We start from the raw sequence: 21621 nt of genomic DNA, 5'->3' as shown, positions 1-21621 counted from the left end.
AAGGCACTAAAAGGAAACACTAAGTATTGTGCAACTTTTACTGAAATAAAGACAACTGGCAACCTATAATAATGAGAATAGCAACAAAACTCAGTTCCTGATCCAGTTTTGGTCAACGTACACCCTCTATGTCAAAGTTTTGGTTTGTATAACTTGTTCTGTATTAATGAGTGAAGTGGGAGCTGATATCTTGCCAAAACCACTTGGCCCTCTACTTTCTCAGTCTATCACTTGTCTTAGCTAACTGTGGGAGATACAGCTGAGCAGGTGTGAGAGCAATGGCAGCTCTTCCTCACAGTCTTGGCCTGACTTCCTACATACCTCTTATACTGGCTGTACAGGGAACAGCAACAGAGTAGTCGCATGTTGGGGGTCACTGTTGCAAGTTTTCAATAGTAAGCCAGTTAGGACAATGAATAGTAAGTTTAAACATAGCTAAGAGGGAGGGAAATATCTATATCTGAGAAAATGAGTCTATTAACGCTAATGCTTTTGACAGCTACTGCATACTAAAACACTCTGGAGAAGAGAAGGGCTGCATTTCAGCACCAGACTGTTGTAGTTCTGGTTGGCTTTCTACACATGTATCACCAAGGCCACCAACAGGTAGATGTAGTCCATCTTTATAGAAAGAAACAGTGATCTGTAAGCTGCAAGGCTCTTTGTGAAGCCAGAAGTACCTAATAAGCTGGGGAGTTTTGCTAGCTCCCTGCTGCTTTTTGCATGATGGATGGTTGTAGATCCACTGGCGATTCTCCAGACCTGCCTTGGCAATCATGTGGAACATATTATCCTCTCGAGCAGAACTGCCAAATCTGTTCCAACCTTTCTGCTCAGCTGTAAACGCAAATGCTTGAACACAAATCACTTACACGACAATACGCTCTATTGTAAAAAATTCCATAAAAGGCTGGAAAGGATACCAGCAAATTTATCCTCTTCACTGTTATGATCCTTTGGTCTTTCTTCTTCCAAAAGGGTCACATTTATTTATTTATTTGTTTATGAGTAAGCTTTGCATGTCTTGTATACATACTGATCAAATATACAGGACTGAGATGATAACAAAGAGATTTGTAGGTAGACATCAATAAATTTACACTTCACCTTCTGCTGTAGTGCTCTCTCCAGACTTACTTTTTCTGCTCTATGTGTTTTCATGCATTTATGAAGATCTAATCTCTATTAACAGTAGAAACCTCTGAAAGCACATTGATAACTCAGTCCAACAAAAATTTTATCTGGATATCCAGCTTTGTAATTTCTAAATCCTTTCAGCCTTTCAATCCATTTTGCTCTGTTTGTCTGGTGTCATTGCTATAGTACATTGCAGTCACCTCAAGCAACTTCCTTCCCTAGCATATTCAGTCAAAGTTTTTTGTACGGTAAACCCCTGCCCATTATACCACTTGCATATGAGATGAGATCTCATTGCTTTAGACACTCTCTTTCACCTCCATATGCCACTGATTTCAGAGTTGACCGTCATGGCCACTCTGACGTTCTACTCAGCTGTCACGTCATTTGAAGCCCAATCCCATGTCTGAATTTTCAAATGTTGAGCCTTCAATGGAGGTACTGTAAAGAAATAGCTCAGCTGTAGGTTGCTGGTGTGGTAGGGTCTGGAGAATGATGAAGGAGGCAAAATATTCCCTTCCTATCTTCATATCTTATTAGCAGCAAAACACGATAGGCTTTATGCAGGAGAAATGCACATCAGTTTGTCTGCAGACTGCCGCTTGCAGCCGTTACAGTTTCAGCCATTTATCACCACATATATGCATGATTTTTCCAAAATCAAAAGCTAGAGGGTCCTACAAGTGACTTCTCTTCTCTTAGCTAAGGTTGAGAAAGTTTCATTAAAAGTCCAAAGTCTAAAATCAGTACAAAGAATTGGTGTTTCTTCCTCTACTAGCATTACATTCATCACCAGATAATGTCTTTGAAATGAAGTAACATTTGACATCTCTATTGTATTGTATCATAAATGGAGCTTACACTGTGCTGGCTGCTCTTCTTTAACACTTGGATGATTTTCTATACTAAAAAAAATGGACTGAGTAGCTCTTCAGTTTTAATCACAGAACCACGTGATCAATTTCTGCGTCAGTTTTATGTGGACATCTATACAAGAACGGCTCTGTCTGCGATGATTTCTTCTGTCTGGTTACCTAATGAGATTGTTGATTCATTGATTGTGTCGTTCAATAAGCTTTTAAAGACTCATGGGTTTGATTTACACTCTCTGAATAAGCTGAGAGAAGTTTTGAAACAGAACCCTAAGACAGATATGTCAGCAGAAATTAAAGATGTGAGTGCTTTACCCTAAGGCATTGTTAATAGGGGTTTAATTTTATTTGATTTTGAATTCAGGGCAGAGGCCAATGAAAATTTCATTAATTTGTATGCTGTGGGAACTACATTTGCCAAATTGATTTGGGGGATTTGCATAATGTGATCGTATTAGAGCACTGTATGGAGTCTGACCCTTATATTTCATCCCCTTTGCAGTAAGGTACTTTTTCGTTATCATACTACCTTGTTCTTTTATTCAGTTCTTATAGCTTAGTTATTACTTAAACTATAAAAAATAATAATCTACTAGCTGAACACAGTGTTATAACTTCCATGCTGTCTTCCATCATTGTTAGAAGAGTTAACTTTATAAAATGATTTTTTTTTTTTTTCATGTTTAACCATTCCATTGTGTGAATAAACATACAGACATAGAAACTTTTAACTTTGGGGAACATCAGTTTTTATAAAGATCTTCTGCTAACAGCATTCTGTAACGTCTATGATTATGGTTAGGGTAACATGTGGTGCCAGAGGAGAGTCCATAAGTGATAAAACTTTGCAACACTGACATGTCTCCGAAGCAGGGTGATAGCAGTTGTATACTGATAGGAAAGGAGGATGACAACAATAATAATACAGGATAAATACAGAATTTATTTATTTTTTTAACAGTCTATTAAAAACTAACTGAATGCAAGAAGTCTTATGTCTTACTATCAGGTGTGGTAGTTACCATTGCAAGAATTATTGGAATAATTTGCCTAAAAATTTGAGCAGAGAGAAAATAGTGAACTCTCCATACCATGTGATCCTATCTCTTCACAGAAACTCCCAGCCACATAGGTACCTACTACTTTCTGTCCCAGCTTCAGCCCCAGCAGGCTTTGGCCAGCTCTGTTCCTGTGCTTCTTCAGAACAGTCCTTAGGGAAGGATGCTTTGTCCACTGGTTCTAATACAAATCACATTATCAACCATCAAGTCTCCTTTTCTCAAGTTACTTGCATTCATTCACTTAAAATGCTTCTTCCTGCTGTAATTCAAGTTACATCTTTCTTTCTCTAAGCTCTTCTTCTTTCAGGCTTTCTCAGTCACATTTTGCAGTTTACCAATTTCATCAGTCTTCTGATCTTCCCTGGAAGTTTCCAAATCCTCAGGAAAGTCTTGTTACTGAAGTCCCCATGGGCATCCCTGGTTCTGTTTCATGCTATTGAACCTTCAAAACCCCTTTTCATTCTACTCTTCCCTTGCACCACGCTCTTTCCTTCTCACTTTCACTCTGATTTTGCTTAAGCCTTTTTTGCTGTTCTTCTTTGTTTAGAAGTAAATGGCCTGAGCTTAATGGCTTCTTAAATCATTCAGATAAGCCATCAAATGGCTTATTAGAACTCAAGTAATAAACTGGGGTTTAGCTCTTGGTTTTGTTCTTTACTACCTGGCTGGTTCAAAGAGTTTAGTATCCCAGAGAAACGCAGGTCAGGAATGCACTTACACTTTCAGATTATTTTCTGCTGATACAGTAACTTTGTTTTTGTGTGGTGTTTTTTTTTTTTCCCCCCCAAGCTCTTGACATTGGCCTTATTTTTGTAGAAGGCAGGAAACACGTCTTCTGTTGTGTTTGTATGCTGAGGATGTAATCACTTCTCTACTTCATACATTCTACTCCAGAAACTCTGTAGTCACCAGAGTCATCAGAAGCATTTGTCAAGGTCCCTCTCTTCTTCCCAGGTCTTCCACTGGAAGTTTCCTCTTGGCATCATTGTCACTCAACACTGAGGGGACAATCATCCCATAAGCAAAAGCCTTGTGCATGTGAAAGAGGATATCTGGGAATGCCTGGCAGTGTAAAACCACTTTAAAAAGTTTAATATTAAAACACTAAGCCAGTATGTGTTAACCAGCCAATCCTAACCACACTACAGTGGCCAAGCAATAATAATTGTTCCTGAGCTGAACAGCTGCACTGTCTTCCTCCCACAGAAACAAAAATGGTAGGAAGTATGCCATGGAGCATGGATCCATGTATTTGTATAAACGAAAATTCGATAGAAGCTGCAACAATGCAAAGTATGTGAATATTATCAGGCCATTTTATAAAGAGACAAACTGAGGGCAAAGGTTTATGACTTGTCAAAAGTAACACATGGCAGAACAAGAAGCTCTGTGCTCTACTCCTGCTTTACAAGCCTGTAAAAAGTACAGTAGTGCCTAGCTCTTGCTATGTGGTTTAGATACATTACACTATTAACTTCCATGATTTTTTTAGTGTATTACTGGCCTGATTGCCCACTAGTAATTTGGGTTAGTTTTACTGGACTGATTTTTGCTCTGGAGCTACAAGTGATCAGCTACTAATACTAACTCATATGAGCTGACACTGAGTGAAATTGAACATATGGGAAATTGTAATACTACCTAGGAGTTCCATATGTGTTTCCTTTGGTGTATTATTTCAACCTTCTCATGCTGTTCCTTCACAGCAGGAAGCTGCCATGCAGCAGAATTACTATGGATATCACGTGTATATACACTCATAGGGGTCACTCACCATTGTAAATTGTTTACATGATATACAGCACTGTATTCATAAAGGGGGGAATGAAATGTGTTTGAATGTAAACGTTTTTTTTCTAGAGAGGTATACAAAACTCTTTCCATATTTCTGATGGACTAAAAATTTTCCCCAATGTACTGACTCTCACAAATACTGCATGGAGGAAGTGTTTTGAATCTGCAGAGATAATATAAGTAAGTGAGAATGAAATTTGGCCAGGATAATCTTATTAATGTATTGATCTTGGCTCTACTTGTGATTGCTTTTCAGCAAAAAGCTCCTGTGGTACAGACACTGCTTTTGCTGTGTATTGAAATTGAGCATTAGTGTTAATAGAACAGTCAGACTACGGTTTCTTGGGTTTGCCTGGAAAATATTTCCTTCATGTGAAGCCTCATGCAAAAGTGAAAGAAGGCGAAAGGATTCATGTTATCACTAAAAAAAAAAAAAAAAAGTACTGTTATTCAGTGAGGGACCAGCAGAGAAGACAGGAATTCCTTACCACACAGATTCCAGATCCATCAAGGCATCTGTTTGCATTACCATTACAGTTGCAAGGAGAGCATTTTCCTGAGCTAGTACGGTAAAATCCTTCTTGGCATCCCTGCAATGAAAAAATAAAAATATAAAGTATTTCCTATGCATACATATTCGGAGAGTTAAGTTTGACTGAGAGGCACAGGAAAGCAAGAATTACAACCATCAGGTCTCCCCAGAGCACACTGCAGAACCCCATCGTAGAAGACCACACGCACGCTGATGAACTCGAGTCTGTTCTTCCACTCCCTGTCCTGGTGCTTGCTTTTTTGCCTTACAGTACCTAAGCTGCCAGCTTTCCTGCCTGTGTCCTGCCCCTGGCCAGCAGTGGGTGCCTGCCTGCAGGTGAGGAGCTGGTAGATTCTTACTGCATTTTGTACCGGAGAATCAGTTAAATAGAAATGATGGTCCTTATTCAGTAAAGAAGGTGTATTTATAGAAAAGGAATAGCTTTTACTTAAAAGAGAAAAGCTTTAGAATGTTGACTTTGCATCAAATCTTTGATGAGCTTTAGATGAAGAGCCTAGAAGAGACCGAGACATATCTACAAAGATCAATGCCCTTCTGAATGAAAGCTGGTTGGCTGCTGTGAGAGGCTACCAAAGCTGGCTTGCTGTGAGGCTGGTGAGATGCGCCAGCAGTAACCTGTTGTCATTCCAGGAAGTAATCAGTCCCTGGGAGATACAACAGTTCTCCAGTCATTCTTCATGTGACATAATAAATAAATGGTAGAAGACTGCATGAAAGGTAAAATTTTCTTGTTATTTCTTAAATGTGTGTCTGTGCCTGGTGTATATAATTTAGTACTTTTGATGACTTATCAAAGCTTACCAAAATTAAACAGACGATTGTAAATATCTAAATCACCTTCTTTTAAATGCTAATCTGAGCAATAATATAAGGAAACAGAAACACAAATAAAGCTATTAAGATGCCCCTCTAAGACTGCAAAAATAAAAAGAAACTGAAAGAAGATAACTTTTGTTTGATATATTATGTGTAAATTCTTGTTCTCCGCTGAGGAACTCCTACCTCATTATTCAAAGCTGGTGAGACATGCACAGGCTGACCTCAGGAGCAACTTGTTCACCCTGTGCAGTCTCCCTGTGTCACATGTATTATGTTAGATCCATACAGACTCATGAATTTTTGGATTCGAAGTATCTTACCCTTTCCTAACTCTTGCAATGTTTTTGCAGAGCAGATGTGAAGGCCTTAGCATGCCGTTTAGATCTCCAGAAACTATTTACCACACCCTATTTCTGCTAGCATGTAGAAATGCTATGCCTGAGGTGGCTGTCAGAGCCTGAGATATGCCAGGCTCTCCTGGAAAATTTTTTGAGGCTGCCTCTACAGCACTTTGTGTATTCTGTGCCTCTTGAGGTCACTTACCCTTGCAAAAAGTGGGAAAAGTGGGAATTTCAAGTGAATCAGAAAGGTATGATCCTTTTTGCATTTGTATGAGCTATGAGGCTTCTTATTATATTGTATAGATGTAATTAGGATTAGATTTCCTTTGTATCTCCCTCTCCCTCATTTTTCTGGGTTGCACTGAAATAAAGGATGATTTCTTTTCTGCACTGAGCTAACCGTTTCTTCTCATGCCTGCTGTAAGCTGTGTCATGAGTAACACGTCTACGGTATCAAACACAGCACAGCACAGTGGTATCTCCACTGGCTGCAAAAACCAGCCCGTGAGTAGTATTGCTAAATAGCCCTGCTGGTGGCTGTGGCTAATTAACCCTGGCACAGACCTATGGCTATGTTTCTTTTGGGACCTGAATTTGTGTGTCTGCACTGTGCTGTGGAGCACTGGGTAGCAAAAGCCAGCAATCCCAAGATTCATATGCATGTTAGCTTCCATTCTCGAGGGTGGGTAGATACTTCTATCCAGCCAGATAAGCTGCTTGTTTAGAAAATAATGTATCTTCTGAGATGACTAACAACAAGCTTTAAAAATGAGGTTTACAAATGAATCATTAATCCACTCTTAACCCAGAGAGCTATGAGAAGCTGAGATGAACATAAATGGAAAACTCAGTTGCCTTTACCATTCTTACACACAATATTTTATCTGGTTTGCTTTGGAAACACTTTCTTAGATAATGGCTCCTAGGAGGACAAGCCTTCATACCATAGCCACTTTGGGACAGCAGAAATACTATCTATTTGTACTGCTTGTTTCTTTCAGTTGTTTAGTCTTAACACAGAGCTGTAGGACTGGCTCCCAGCAGACTAAGGGTTTCAGCTGAATGATTACGCCACACACTGTGGAAGGGAGACAGTCAGTTTCTAAATTGAAAACAGATTCTTATCCCAGTGTCTGTCTTGGCAATGTTTCTTTCCACCCATACAGATCTAAGGCATGTTATATTCTCTGATGCCTCTCAGCGGGTGGGTGGTCCTAGCGGGTCCATTAGTGTCTGCCCAAAAGCTTTCTTCGTTTTGGAGGTCTAAGCTGAATCGTTTATTACTTACGATGGTGAATAAGAACAATGGAAAAGTATGAGTGTGTGTAAAGGTGTCTGTGCAAATCCTTCAGTCACCTGTAAAGATCATCTCCTTTATACTTCAACTAAGGGTATGCCTGCATTGCAGCCATGAGTAAGCTTTCATCTAGACCACTCACGCAGCAGTAACAAGTTAGGTGGTGTTCAGTGCCACATCACTGGTTCCAGCTGTATGGGCAGGGTTGTACAGTCTTTGCTGAAGTCCACTGGGAACCAGCTTACCCCCTATTCTGAGCAGACACACTTCTCAGTTCCTTAAGACATCTGCCTCAGTTTTGGGTGCCTTTGCTATTCTAGCTGTCAAAACCCCTCTTAAAAATGAGATGCAGGGTCCTAAGTCATCTGGGTATTTTTTGGCAAAATTTTTTCCCCACATTATTCAATTAATCACAAAAACTTGGAAGGTGCTGATGCTCCCTATTTTAATACAGTATTTTAAACCAAGGATTGCATCAATTTAAACCAGAAATGAGGTACTGACAATCAATACTATGAGGGAAATGGGAACGAGGGGAAAATGGGATCCATATTGTTTCCTTTGGGTTCAGAGGTTTTCTCAGGCATTCTCAATTATTCTGATATATTTTTGTTGCTCCTTACCCTACTAGTGATAATGGAGTGATCGGTGAGTCGTTCCAGGGCGTGAGCCAACATCATATTTGTAAAAAGAAGTCTTAGAGTGTTGAGCTAATTGAGGCATTCAAATGGTTGAATGTTCTGGGAGCACAAAATAATTGCACACAAAGCACAAACAGGTCTGGAACAAAATGAAAATACTCTCCCGGAAAAATTGTTCTGTAGGCAATTGAGTGAGGAGCATTTCCATCCACTGTCTGTTTCTGAATGGTGAAGAGAATTAGTAGGCCAAAATGCTAGGTCTGCGTTGGCGATTATGTCTTCACAATTATTAGATTTTTTTTTACCCGAAGGACAACGCTTGCTCCCGTTCAAGCTGAAAAGTCCAGTCTAATGTGTATCTTGCTGAGCTCTTGAAAATCTTTTACATCCATGATGCATTTATCCTTCCCTCTGCCCTTGCATCTGGATTTAATTATTACATTTCTTAAAAGCAAAAACCAACTGCGGTGCTGAAAGCTCTGTGGAGCCTGTAGCTATATTCTGTTTCTTCAGACCCTCCTGCTGATATGGGTGCAAGATGAGGCTGAAAATGGAAGACAATCCATACACACAGGGTATGAGTTTCCCATATTATATTCAAGCAGTTCCACTGATTTCATTGCAGCTGCTCCTGATCTGCACCTGCATAACTGAGGGCAGAATCAGGTCCCCATTGCTTCCCTGATGCCAGCTATCACTAGTGGTGTGGCTGTGCTGGGGCAGGTCTGTTTGCTCTGGCTCTGCCTTTTCTGGCTTGCTCTTCCCAAAGGAAGAGTGCTGTGCTGGTAACATGCACAGGGTGTTCTCTGTGATTACATCTGCACCAGCCAATTGAAGAAGGGCAAGGCATGGTTTCAGGCAGTGGCTTATGATCATCCATACTAACTGACGATTCATTTTCTGCCTTGATTTTGCTATTTGACAGACTGTGATTTTCCTGACAATGTCCAGGCACAGCTCAGAGCACAGCATCTGTTAGGACGTGTTCCCACAAGGCAGTCTGTATGGGACTGCTCTTTTCTGTGCAAACATGGAAAGAGCTTCAGCACGTGGACATCGGCTGTGTTATGCTGCTTAGCTAGGAGGTCCCCACACTGCTTTATTCAGTAATTCATATATAGCCATTGACTCTCTCATCTAATGGTAAGAAAACATGGCATGTTTCTTTAGTTAGTACTGGAACTCGTGACTTTCCTGTGAGTATATGAACGCACAAAGAGCCTCTTTCTTCCACAATAAAAGACTCCCTTGGATCCACACCAGTGTTCGTTATTTCCAGAGTTTTCTCTTGAGTGCTGGGGTACATGAAGGGGTGTGGATTCGAGGTTGTCTACATTAAGACATTTCAGCCCTTGTTATGTTCATTACACTCATGCCTACCAGTCGTGGACCAGGAATCTCATTACATTTGATCCAAAACAAACCCAGGAGAAAAAGATGGTGCTTGCCTCCAGGACCGTTGTAAAAGAGGAGACAGCTGGTGCTCTTGGGGAACTGAATCTGAAGAGCAGAACTCAAAGTAGCAGTCACAGCACATCAGCTGCCAAGTCACTGCTACGTTTATCGTCAGGCTTGGTTGTAACTGGCCAGCAGTGTTATGCTGTTTGCGGCCTGAGGTAGAGTCAAAAGATGTGCTTCTTTCCAGGTCTGAAAAGGTTCTTCAGTGGGCTGCATGGATGTTCACATTTGGGGGCAAACACTAAGGTATCATTTAGTAGATTGTTCAGGAAAGTAAAAATGAGTGCGGCCTGGACAGAGTTGAATCCTATAAACTCACGGGCTTATGATGAAATGAAAATTAACTTAATTGACCTAATGTCCCAAATCTACCTGCAAAAATACAAAGAAGTTCTATCCTGTATCATAAACACCTGCATTTTGTGTAGAAGGGTGATTTTTGATGCCACGAGCCAAAATGCATATTTTTTTTTAGTTTCTGGCAGACCCCACACATTGCTTCTTCATGTGCCAAGTGGCTAGACAAATGACTGCAGCATAATCTATGGTATGCTACCCAAGTCTTAGTAACTGTTCCTGATCATGCTTTTTTAGCCTTTGGTGGAGGAGAATTAAATTAATTCTCATTACCTGTCATCTGTTGATGGTCGGGAATATACATAGATATTTGTCTCTGGCTAAGCTGATGTACCACAACTTGTTCACCTGCTTTATCTTGATGGTGTAGCAAGTTCATTTGACATATAGTTTCATTTTGACAAGATTTTTATGCATTTGAGTTTCCATTTTTCTGCAATCTGACCTGTTCTGTAAAGTTGTCAAAAATATTGTCAGAAGACATATGCTTAAGAGAGTCTTAATCTGAGAACTGTGAAGTCTGGTGATAGGCTATCTCTCAATTGAAACATCTATGGAGAATTGTGACGTATTATGAATTATTTGCATAATAATATTTATCATTTGATGTCGATTGATCAACAGCTTCAGAACTGTGGGGACCCTCAATAATCCTCATTGTCTCTTATGGAGTGAAAGAAAAGAAGCAAAGAAAAAAACCCAAACTCTACTTGAACATTATCAAGCTTTGCCTCAGAGTCCAGGGAAAAACAAATAGAAAAATGTTGCTCCTCTGTCTGATATAACAGGCCTCATACCAGCCATAGGTACCTGTCAAAGTAGGATACATGAGTAAATAAAACCCAAGTTTTTAATGCATTGATGAAAACAATCAGACAAACTGAATGGAGCAATGGATTCTTCCATTCTTAAAAGTTTCCCATCAAGGTTTAATGTTTTTCTGGAATGGTTTAGCCAAACAGAAGTTTGGGACTCAACATAATACTATATCCCTGAAACTCACCATCTTTTGCTATTCAGGGGTGAATAAATACTCTAAACATCTTCCACCCGTTTTAAAATCCGTGGATCTAAAAGAGAGACCAGTCTGCTGGAAATGCGTGGAATTGCCGTGGAAACAGCAGCCCTCTGCTCCTTGGGGACATTTCCAAACCCAACCCGAGCATGCTTGCTTTTGTTTATTTTTTTTACGAACAGTATTTGGAATTGGCAGCCACAGTTCTCAGGCCTTTTTGAAGATTGTTTGCTTAGGCCAACTTGAGATAAATAGCCTACTGCCTTTCTTAAAAATAAAGATGTTTTCCTGTTTGAATATCTCCCAGTATTTTCATTTCTGTAATTATTTATTAGACATAAGAACATTAGACAAACAAGTCTGAGAAAACAGTACATATGATGCTATTCCAATTTCTCTGGTCTCCTCAGAATAGGTAGGACTCTTTTCCAAAGAGATTCCTGGTTCTCATCTACAATAGGGTCTTCACATTCAGAAATATTCAGTCCCCAGCCAGGCACTCACAGAAATCATGCCAAATTTTCAGCATTCAGCAGGTCCCACCTGACATGTCTATGTCGGCTGTGAGGACAGTCCCAGGCTGAATGCCAGAGGACCTTCATGCCCTAGGTGCAATGCTGTACTAACACAGCTGTGGCGGTGCTGGTGTGGGGACATCCTGGCCAGCAGCCTCTGCAGCTGTGCTGCAGGACTGCGTGTGTAGGCAACCCAAACCACAGCAGGCTGAGAGTCGTCTATGTGGAGACATGGGAAGAAGCCAGCTAGACACCCTTTGTAAGGCTTAATTTCTTCTATACCAAAATGCATGTGGAGTAGGTCAGCTGTGCCTGTTGCTCTCTACTGGCTGCAAAGGGGAACTTGGAGGGCTAACTCACACGTAGGTGCCTCTATTGCATACAAAGTCCATTGAGATGAAACCTATTGCACATGTCAGATGTGCTGTGCTATGTAGAAGTGTCCAGGTTATGACTGCTATGTCATAGATCTGGCCAAACTGCTGGACACCCTTTACCTTTAAAGTAGTGCAAAGGCTCCTGACAGTCTGTTCCACCAGTCAGTGTCTTCAGGTAGAGAAAGTGGATACATCTAAAGGAAACCTTGGTGTCTGACAGGCCCAAGCAATTATCTTTCTACGTTCGAATTAGGTTGAATCCGGCCAGTTCAGAGCGTGACTGTGGGATGCTTCCCTTTGTCCGGGTAGTGTCTCCTCTGACATTTGCAGCTGGCAGCTGTATTATATCACCTGCACTGGTGCTACCTTCCCCACTGAATGCTTGTGTATTCAAAAATCTTTTCAGCCCATCTCTGAGATACGTTTTTTTTCTTTTGGAAGCAGAAAGCATGCATATATGCTAGCACTTTTAGTAAAGCTACAATTCTTAGGAAGAGTATTAAAATACCACTGGACATTTACTGTCTGGAAATTGATTTTATTGCTGCTAGTAGCTCAGTCCTGCTTCAGCTTGATGGCTTTGGACAGCATAAAACATAATTAGGAAAGAAATCTGTAAGAAATTGTTATTAAGACTTTGTATTGTTATCCAAAACACTTGGTGCTCACTGCAGTGGCTTTAGTTCTAATACATGCCTTGAGATACAAGATTATCCATTTTTAGAGAGAGAAAAAATGATCCTTGCCATCATGTTAGTGCTGCTGTGTACATTCCTGGTTCAAGCTGGGGTTAAGTACTGTAGATACAGCTGGGAAGAAGAGCTCTGATGCTGTGAGTGATTTTGACAACCTCCAGAGCTGGTGACTGGAGTGACACTCCCCAAATAACAACAGCAAAGCTCTAGCACAGAAAGGAGTCTGACCCCATTCTAAGGACACCTTCTGGTTCCCTTCAAAAGGCAGACTTTTTTCTGCACTAGAAATACTGCTTTGCCAAATTGGGGTGTAAATAAACAAAGTGTTTGACTCCATGGACATCCTGGCTTAAAACCACTCTGGGCCAGCACAAATTGTATGGCTTATCATGCTCAGAAATCTTTGACAACAAAAGAGTCTTCTTTACCTTGGACAGATATATGAGTCTACCTCTGGTGTTTCATTCAGCAAGAAGGTATGGAGGGCACCAACATGACTTCTACATCTGCTTTTCAGCTCAAGACATAATTGACTTCCAGTGCATTTAAACCTGGACTTTTAAATTCCGGACTACCAGTTGTAGACTGATGGACATTTGACCATTTCTTGCTCCCTGGGAGCAAAATAACAGGCATTTCAAATTCCTCAGGTTAAAGAAATGTTATTCATAAGCATAGATACAAAGATTTATCTCTTCTTCAGTCTGTTGGGAAACTTTATGCAAACAAAAAGAGCTGTGATAACACTGCACCCCACTGTCCTGACCTTCCTGCCTTTAGTGACCTGCAGGAGAAACCTCTCTCCTTTTGTTGCCAAAACATAAAATCCAGCAGATGTACAGTATGCACTCTGTGTAACTGCAGCTTGTTGCCGGCCCATGCTACTGGTGTGCAGTGCACTTATGAGCCTTGGGCTCTTTACCCTCTTATGTAGACACTATACACTTTACTGACTTAAATTCTGGAGGTTAAATTTTGGCTTGAGCATTCAGCATGTGTAGCATTTAGGAGTATCTTGTGACACTCAAAGCTGTGTGCATACATGGGGATGGATAAGGGTTAAGCGGGGGGAAAGGATATAGCTCTGCATATATTTGCTCTGCAGGACCCTGGTGCTCACTCAGCCATGCTGGTTGCTGCTTTGGTCCCAGAGGACTGGATGGACTCGCATGTTCACTAGAAAACCTATGAACTGCAGTTGCTGTGTGCAGATAGGAAAACCTGCATGCGTTTCCCCCTTTTGAATGCATAGGGAGCTGCGCTGGGTCCATCAGAGATAGAGTTTACCAGACTGATAGGAAATTTATTAATTAATGCTCTAGTTTGAATGGTCTACATGGACATGCCTTTAAGTTATGGACATGGAGCTCCATTTCTGGCAGGGGAAGAACTATCAAAAGCTTTTATCCCCATCTCATGTCTTACCCAGCCAATGTTCTGCTCATCCAGGCAGTGTGTGATGCTCCGGTGTACTTCACACCTAGACTTTTCCACTTTTGTGGGTGAGAAATCCACTGGTAGAAGCTCACCAGCTCTCGCTGGAAACACTTTTTGCCAAATATTGACTTCAGGTGAGAAACACTATTAAGTAAATTTTGGGATGAATTTAACTGATAAAGGTTAGAACTATGCTGTTTTCAGCTGTCCCCAAGAGACAATATATGTTTTACAGGTACATGTAAGATAACTGAACAGTGTGCATCAGCAGGTAATCTGCCTTTCCTATTTGGCCTAGCTAACCATGAAATACTGTCTTGTCACAATTCATGGCTAGGAGATAACAAATCACTAAATCCAGCATCAGATGCTGCCAGACACCTCCGTATGATCGGACTTCTGATTCCTGTTTTCCAAAAGTGTAGATCTGTCAGTGATAACTGCATGAGAACAGTGCTTGTAACACTATTTGCTGCTTTGAATGTTATTTGGCATTGCTCCTCTTCTTCACAGCTTTTGTCCTCATCTGTTCCACACATGGGCACTAAACTGTTCAGAAGATTGCCAGCAATGCGTAATCAGGAAATGCAGAGCGAAGAAGCTCTGTGTTTTTTCCCATAGTACCTACTATAGGAGAAGCTTGAGAAGGTGGTCTCTGTCTCTTAACAGCTGAAATGGTTGAGAGAATAGATGGCTGTATTTAAACACTTTAATTTTTGTTACTCCTCTAACCTGCCAAAAGGATCCATCTCTACAACTACACTCGATATAACTACGGTAGGCCATTGGACAAAGGCTCTGATGATCTGATGGATCCTATGTGAAGTATATGACTTGGGGTAAAATTTGTTTAATTATATTCTCTCTGCTTTGTTTTGTTCTGATTTTTAGAGGTAGGAGAGAGAAAACATTTCTCCAAGGTCTCCTTGGGCTCTTTATATACACGTATTTGATGACAGCTCTGGTATTGTCCTAACTGTCATACATATCCCTGATGCTTCTTTACAATACAATACAATACAATAACTATATAGTTGTAAATAATTTGTTTATCAATTTCTGCTAGCTCTCGTGTCCCCAAAATTTGGATGGATTTGAATTTACCAAAGGAGAAAGAATAATGATATGGATAGAGATTTGTGCAGCTACAATTTCCTCAAAAGCATAGTGAACACTTGTAGCAATGAGAGGTTTGCTTCAGACAGCATGTTCCAATAGGTCTGTTTGTATATAGCAAGACATTGATTAAATCCATAGCTCCTCAGTTTATATTTATAGCACACATTCACTTTAGTTTTTATTTATAGATTACCTTTTAGTCTTGTCTATATTATATGTCTCTCTTGTCGGCAACGAGGCTTGAGTGTCATTTAAACAATCTTACAGTAAATGCCATCAGATGAGATTGTTGTTCATTGGCCCTTCTTGTGGGAGGCCTCTGTACTTCTCTTGGGCTGTTTCTATTTATGAAGCATCTGAACATTATGCTGATGGGTTGTGGTTCTCCACCTGCCCCTGTTGGCTCCCACAGCCCTTCTGCTGTTGCCTTGTTCTCTACTCGTGCTAGTGTCTTCCCTGTCCTGCTTTCCATTTATCCTCCTATTCCTCTTCTTCACTTTGACCTTCCTGCACCTGGTTCTAGTCACTCATGCACTTCATGACATACCCTTCACCTTTAATCTACTAACAGCTTCATAGCAATAGTTTTATTATGTTGTTTGACATTAACATGAGGAAAAATATTCCTTATCACAGAACAGATGAGAAACTCATCACCTTGTTTCCGTGCATGAGCTCCTCTGTCCCTAACTATATTCATAAGGATATTGGGACTCAAGAAAACACATTCTTCTGCTCATCTCTTGTGTGACCATGAACATTATTCTTTCACTCAGTTTCTCTATTTGTAAAATGGAATAATGACCATGGCTGCTCAGAATCACAGAATCATAAAATAGTTGTGGTTGGAAGGGACCTCTGGAGGTCATCTGGTCCAATGCCCCTGCTCAAGTAGGGCCATCTAAAGCGGGTTGCCTGGGACTTTGTCCAGATGTACCCAATGCAACCCACAGCCGTGATGCAAATCAGCAACTTCATGTCTTTTAAGAGAACTAGTCAGAACCACCAGGAGTAATGAATATCCCCACGTGGGCAGATGATTCCGGTAGTCATCATTTGCTTTTTTTCAGATGCCTGCAGTGAATATAAAGCTGTTGCTGGACCCAAGACTTCTAGTCTTTTTAATCCTGTGCTGGAAGACCTTTTTTTGACTTGCAGCTAAACAGCCATGCATTATAGCCTTTTGAGTATTTACACAGCATTGCTTGGCATTGTGATATTTTTCTTTTTTTTTTTTTTTTCCCCTCCATCCTTTTTAAGGGATAAAGCACATTCTGGTATTTGAGGGTGACTTTTATGAGTGACCTGAGTATTTACTGCCAAAGCATACCATATATATGAAAAGGATTAGTGAAAGAAGGTAGGGAGAAAGAGTTAGATTCAGTGTTAAAATTTCACATGAGAAGTTGAAACTAATGTTGTAGGAGAGCTTTTAAGATATTTGAGGAAAATCTGTGTTTTTTTTTTTTTCAATTCGTAAACGAAGTATAAAAAAATTGATATAGAAGTTGTTTTTGTTAAAATATCTTTCAGCACATTTGTTTCTGTTAGATGCAATGATTAAAACATTTTCCTCTTCTTGAAAAAACAAATGCAGCACTGGAGCTCTGACTGAAGGTACAAATAACATTAGTTCTGCTCGTAACTTTCCCTTTTAATCTGTCTTGTTTATGTCTCTTAGTTTGCTACATGCACCTTCCTAGACCAGGTCTTGCCTACAGAGGAGATTGCTGTGAGTTCTTCCAACCACTGAATTAAACTCTAACTAGTTTTTAAAATAAAATGCCCTGATGATGCCCTTTCTGAGAGCTGTCATACTTCCCTCTAGCTTAAGATATCATTTGAAGAAATAGATGGATTTCAAATTTCCAGACCTTGAGTAACAGCAAATTCAAGACTGTCTTTGTATGTGAAACTATAAATCCCTATGAAGTGACTTTTCAGAGGGATCTTTGTCTTTCTCTGGAGAATGACGTCTCAGAAGTTAATAACTGATCTGTTGGTCAGACATGCTCTACCATCAAAGTCATCGTAAAGAGAGATGGACAGAAGTTCTGTTCTATACTGTGAGGTACTTCACAACGTGCAGACAAAAGCAGACATCTTCTCTGCAATTTTATTTATTCTCCATTGATTTTTGCTAAATTTATCTGAGCTTTGAAGCCTCACAAACCTAGTGAACTGAAAACAAACTTGCTCACCAGCTTCCCCTTAGGCCTCCGAGCTCTATTTATAATTTCTATAAGCCTGCATTACCTCTGGTCTACAGTATCAAATTCTTCTGAACTAGAAAGGTCACATTCTAACTATTATTACTGAAGAAATTAATTCAGTGTGTGACATCATAGCTAGACAGTTAATTATCCCATTTAATAGGACACTACAGCTGTTAGAGAACTGTCTGCGTGCAAAAAGCTACTCTATAGTATTTACGATTTCAAGGGCAGAAACCTCATGCAAATTGGACATTTGGAATTTCAGATTTATTTTTAAATTGTAAACATTTCTGAGAGGAACACATTTTTTATCTTAGTCTCCAAATCAATATTCATGATAGTTTTATAATAAGCACCCTGGTATAGTACATTTAATTCCTGTATTGTTCTCTTGAATTTCTGGCATTGTTAACGGGGAAATATTTATTACTTCCAGTGCTCCACTGATGATGTAAATTAGGAATTAACCAGAAGTTGGTGAAGAGTTTTGGGCACAGTGCTGCTAACCTTTTTTTTATCCACTTATCTTGACAGGTATCTCACTTCTAATTGCATTTAATGAGATTGTAAACTAAAGCAATTATGTGAATTACATGACAACAAGCTTTCTGTTTTCTTGCAAATGAAAAAGCAAATTTTTTCTTGCTGAAATAGTCATTCAGTGAAAACCCCCAATATAGTTGCATAATCTTATTTTTTAAATTAAATTCTAAAATGAGATAGGTTCAATGAAAATTATGGCCTCACTGGGTGCATTTCATAGATCTGGGCAAATTAATATAATAATTGGTTTTCTAGGTAAAGGATATGAAATGCTCATTTAAGCTGCAGTGGCATGCTTTTGTGAATCTCAGTAATTTAAATCTTCAAACATAAACAAATAAATAAATCAGTGATACTGGTTTTGAGTCTGTAATCTTTTTCAATACATGAACTGTTTGATGACTGATAAAAAAAATTAAGCCTTATTTTCTGTTATTAGTGTCCTTTCTGTCATCCCCTGTGCACGGATCTCAATATTGTCTATTCTTGTCTGCGTCCGCAGTGATGCTCCCACCTGAGAGCACAGGCCTATGGCTGGTCTGGATTTGTGCATGCTGTGTCTGGCCAGTCCACAGCTTCTAAAAATATATCTGACGACTGAATTTAGTCTGGTTTTCCATCTGTTGCTGTGTAAACTCTATAAGATCTCCATCATTTATATATATACATGAGTTGAGCTCTCAGAATTTACTGAAAAAATTGTGTTTGCCTTAAGGGAGACAGAACAAGGACCTAACTTAATAACAACCTAATTTGAAACCTTCACTTGCTGACTTATCCCTGACAGCTGGGAATGTTTATGTACCACCTGAGGAGTTATCAACTCATCAGCTTGGTTTTGATGATAGTAAAGAACAGGTTATGACGCTGGTGGAAACCATCTTCCTGAAGTTTTAGACAGAGAGCTCAGAGACTGCTAAAACTAAAACTAGCAAGATTGAAACTGGTTGCTCCTATTCTAGGTAAAATCCTGCTGGCCAGGGAGATACAGAAGAAAAGTTACCTCTGCTTCTCCCTGTGGCATAGTGAAGCCAGCAGTCAGAGTGAATATGGCTAACTGCACATGAATATGGCTATTGCACACCAATAAGCAAAGCAGAGCATGTGCAGCAGGAAAAAATGACAAGGAAGCACCTCCCCAGGTGCCCACTGTCACTCTATGTTCTTGTTCCTTGAGCGGACTTGTGAGTGCCTCCATTGTAGCAGGGTCACTGACTGTGACTCCCGCAAAAACAAGCAATAGCTGAAAGCCAGATGGCTTTATGCATAGCAGCAACATTATCTATCACCTTGACCAAGTAATTGTATTCAATTTTTTAAAAATTTCCTGTGTTGAAAATGTTTCCAGACTGTTACCCCTTCCCCCAGTCCAAGTGGAAAACAAAATGCCATTCAGCAACAGAGATGGGGTTGGATCCAACATAAACATTTCTCAGCTAGGCATTCTCCATACAAGTACATAGTAGTTTTTTCCATATACAGTGGGAAAGACAAAGCCTCTGCTTAAAAGGCATTCTTCTTCAAAAAGGGGGAGGGCTAAAACATTTTTGCTGTCTGCAAGCTGGCTAAGGATTAGAGATTAATACCAGCCTCTGCTCTAATGGACTTATTACTACAGCCACTGAGTAAAAAACTTACTCTTACAGATGCTTGCTGTTGGAAACAGAAAATCTGTGGTTGGAAAGGTAGCTATTTGATATTCTTCTTTCAAAAAAAATGCCAAGTTTATTCAAGGAGAACAATTTACAGGAAAAGGGATAAATAATTCTGCATTGTTTCCTCATTAACCACCCTCCACCCAGTCCCCACAAAACAGTCACATGAAATGTGGGTTCTGAATCATACTTTCTTCTCTTGAGTCCCCCAGATAAGTGAGACATAATCAGTTGATAAACTACAGCACTCCCTGGGAGATTTCCAGTGAGAGACAAAAATTTGCAAGGGATAAAAAAGAAAAGTGGCCTTTAAAGCAGGTACGACTGGGCTCGTGGAACACTGTTAAAACTGAGAGGGAAATATGAAGCTTCCTTTGGTTTTCCTTTTGCAGCAATTTCCCCCACCTCAGATTTTTAGTGTTTCCTGGTTTGATTTTGCAGCTCTTTGAAATGTTGAAATCACAGTAGAGACATATAGTGGTCTGCTTGACCAATAGCCATGGCATCAATTTAAAAGCCTGTTAGCATGAAACACAAGCCAATGTGAAAAACTTGTAAGATCAAGAGAAAGAGCTTTTATCCATCTCTCCATCCCAAGGGTGGCCCAGCTGTGGACAAAACAGGCAGCTGCTGCAAATGGCTTATGGGAAGGTGCAGTGTTTCTGGGCTGTTCTCAGAAATAGGGCTTCCCCCTTGATGGGCCGAGCAATTTGCAAATGTGCAGGAAGGAATTGAGACATCTTGGCTTGATTAGCTTTGTACTACATGCCTTGTGTCCAGCGTGGAGGTAGGCAGAGGCCACGCTCTGAAAGGGGGGAGGAAAATGTCAGGGCTTGGGAAAAGGTATAACCTGCCCCCATCTCTCTCCGACTCTCAGCCCCTGGCTTGTTTCATCATAGACATAGTCTAATAATGAAGAAATTAATTTCTTGTTGTCTCAAAGAAGGAGAAGAATAGATGCGTCAAGAGAAAAAACCCAACAATTTCTTTCCTAATCCCTCACAAATAACCATTGCCCAAATGCCTGTTTCCAGCTGACTTAAAAGTAATTAGCTGGTGTCTTAGAGACTGTTGAGCCTCTGCAGACACTCCTTGCCAATGATGGGAAGTAGAAAGCCACAGCAAACCGCAAACATGCAAAAAGTGGAGTAGGGCACACAAATCCCCTCTGACCTTACACCATGTCTAGACCATCAACAGCTACCCACCTCCTGCCTGAATGGATCTGTGTCAGATACTGGTGCTCTGGAGACTTTGCCAGCTCTCAATGGGCCGGGCTGTGTTAACTTCTCTGGGGCATGCAGGATTTTAATAGGTGGGGTAGGGAGGGCTGTACCACGTTTTGGCCTGCCAGCTCTTTTTTTTTTTTATTTTTTTTTTTAAATTTTTTGGATACTGCAGCAGATTTTCTCTGGGCAAATGCTTGCTTCCACAGAGTGATTTTAAAAGAAAGCAGGAGTTCTAGTATTTCTGTAGTATTTCTTTTAAGAAAATAACCATCTAAAGAATTACACAATACAGCTAAACAGGAATGACAGTCAGATCGTATTTACTGCATTTTACTCAATCTCTGTTTGCATTGCCAAACACACACTGTATGTACCCTCACTGACAGCAAAATCTCTTTGAGATCATTCATTGACAAAGAATTAGATTTCAAAAACTGTGAAGCTCTAAAATCTTTGTATACAGTACTATTCAGCAATTGTTGAATCTTGC

General features: G+C 40.1%; 1 protein-coding gene across 1 annotated transcript in view; it reads right to left on the bottom strand.

Moving 5' to 3' along the window:
• The window catches only part of LAMA4 (laminin subunit alpha 4), a 104622-nt gene that overhangs the window by 76767 nt on the left and 6234 nt on the right, over positions 1–21621 (bottom strand). Inside the window, exon 2 of the mRNA XM_086461289.1 lies at positions 5353–5454. Coding sequence (XP_086317415.1) covers positions 5353–5454 — 102 coding nt within the window. The remainder of the gene's footprint in view (positions 1–5352; positions 5455–21621) is intronic.

This window comes from Leptosomus discolor, chromosome 2, assembly GCF_034619465.1.
Source record: "Leptosomus discolor isolate bLepDis1 chromosome 2, bLepDis1.hap2, whole genome shotgun sequence".
Classification (NCBI taxonomy): domain Eukaryota; kingdom Metazoa; phylum Chordata; class Aves; order Leptosomiformes; family Leptosomidae; genus Leptosomus; species Leptosomus discolor.
This window is presented reverse-complemented; position numbering and strand designations above follow the sequence as displayed.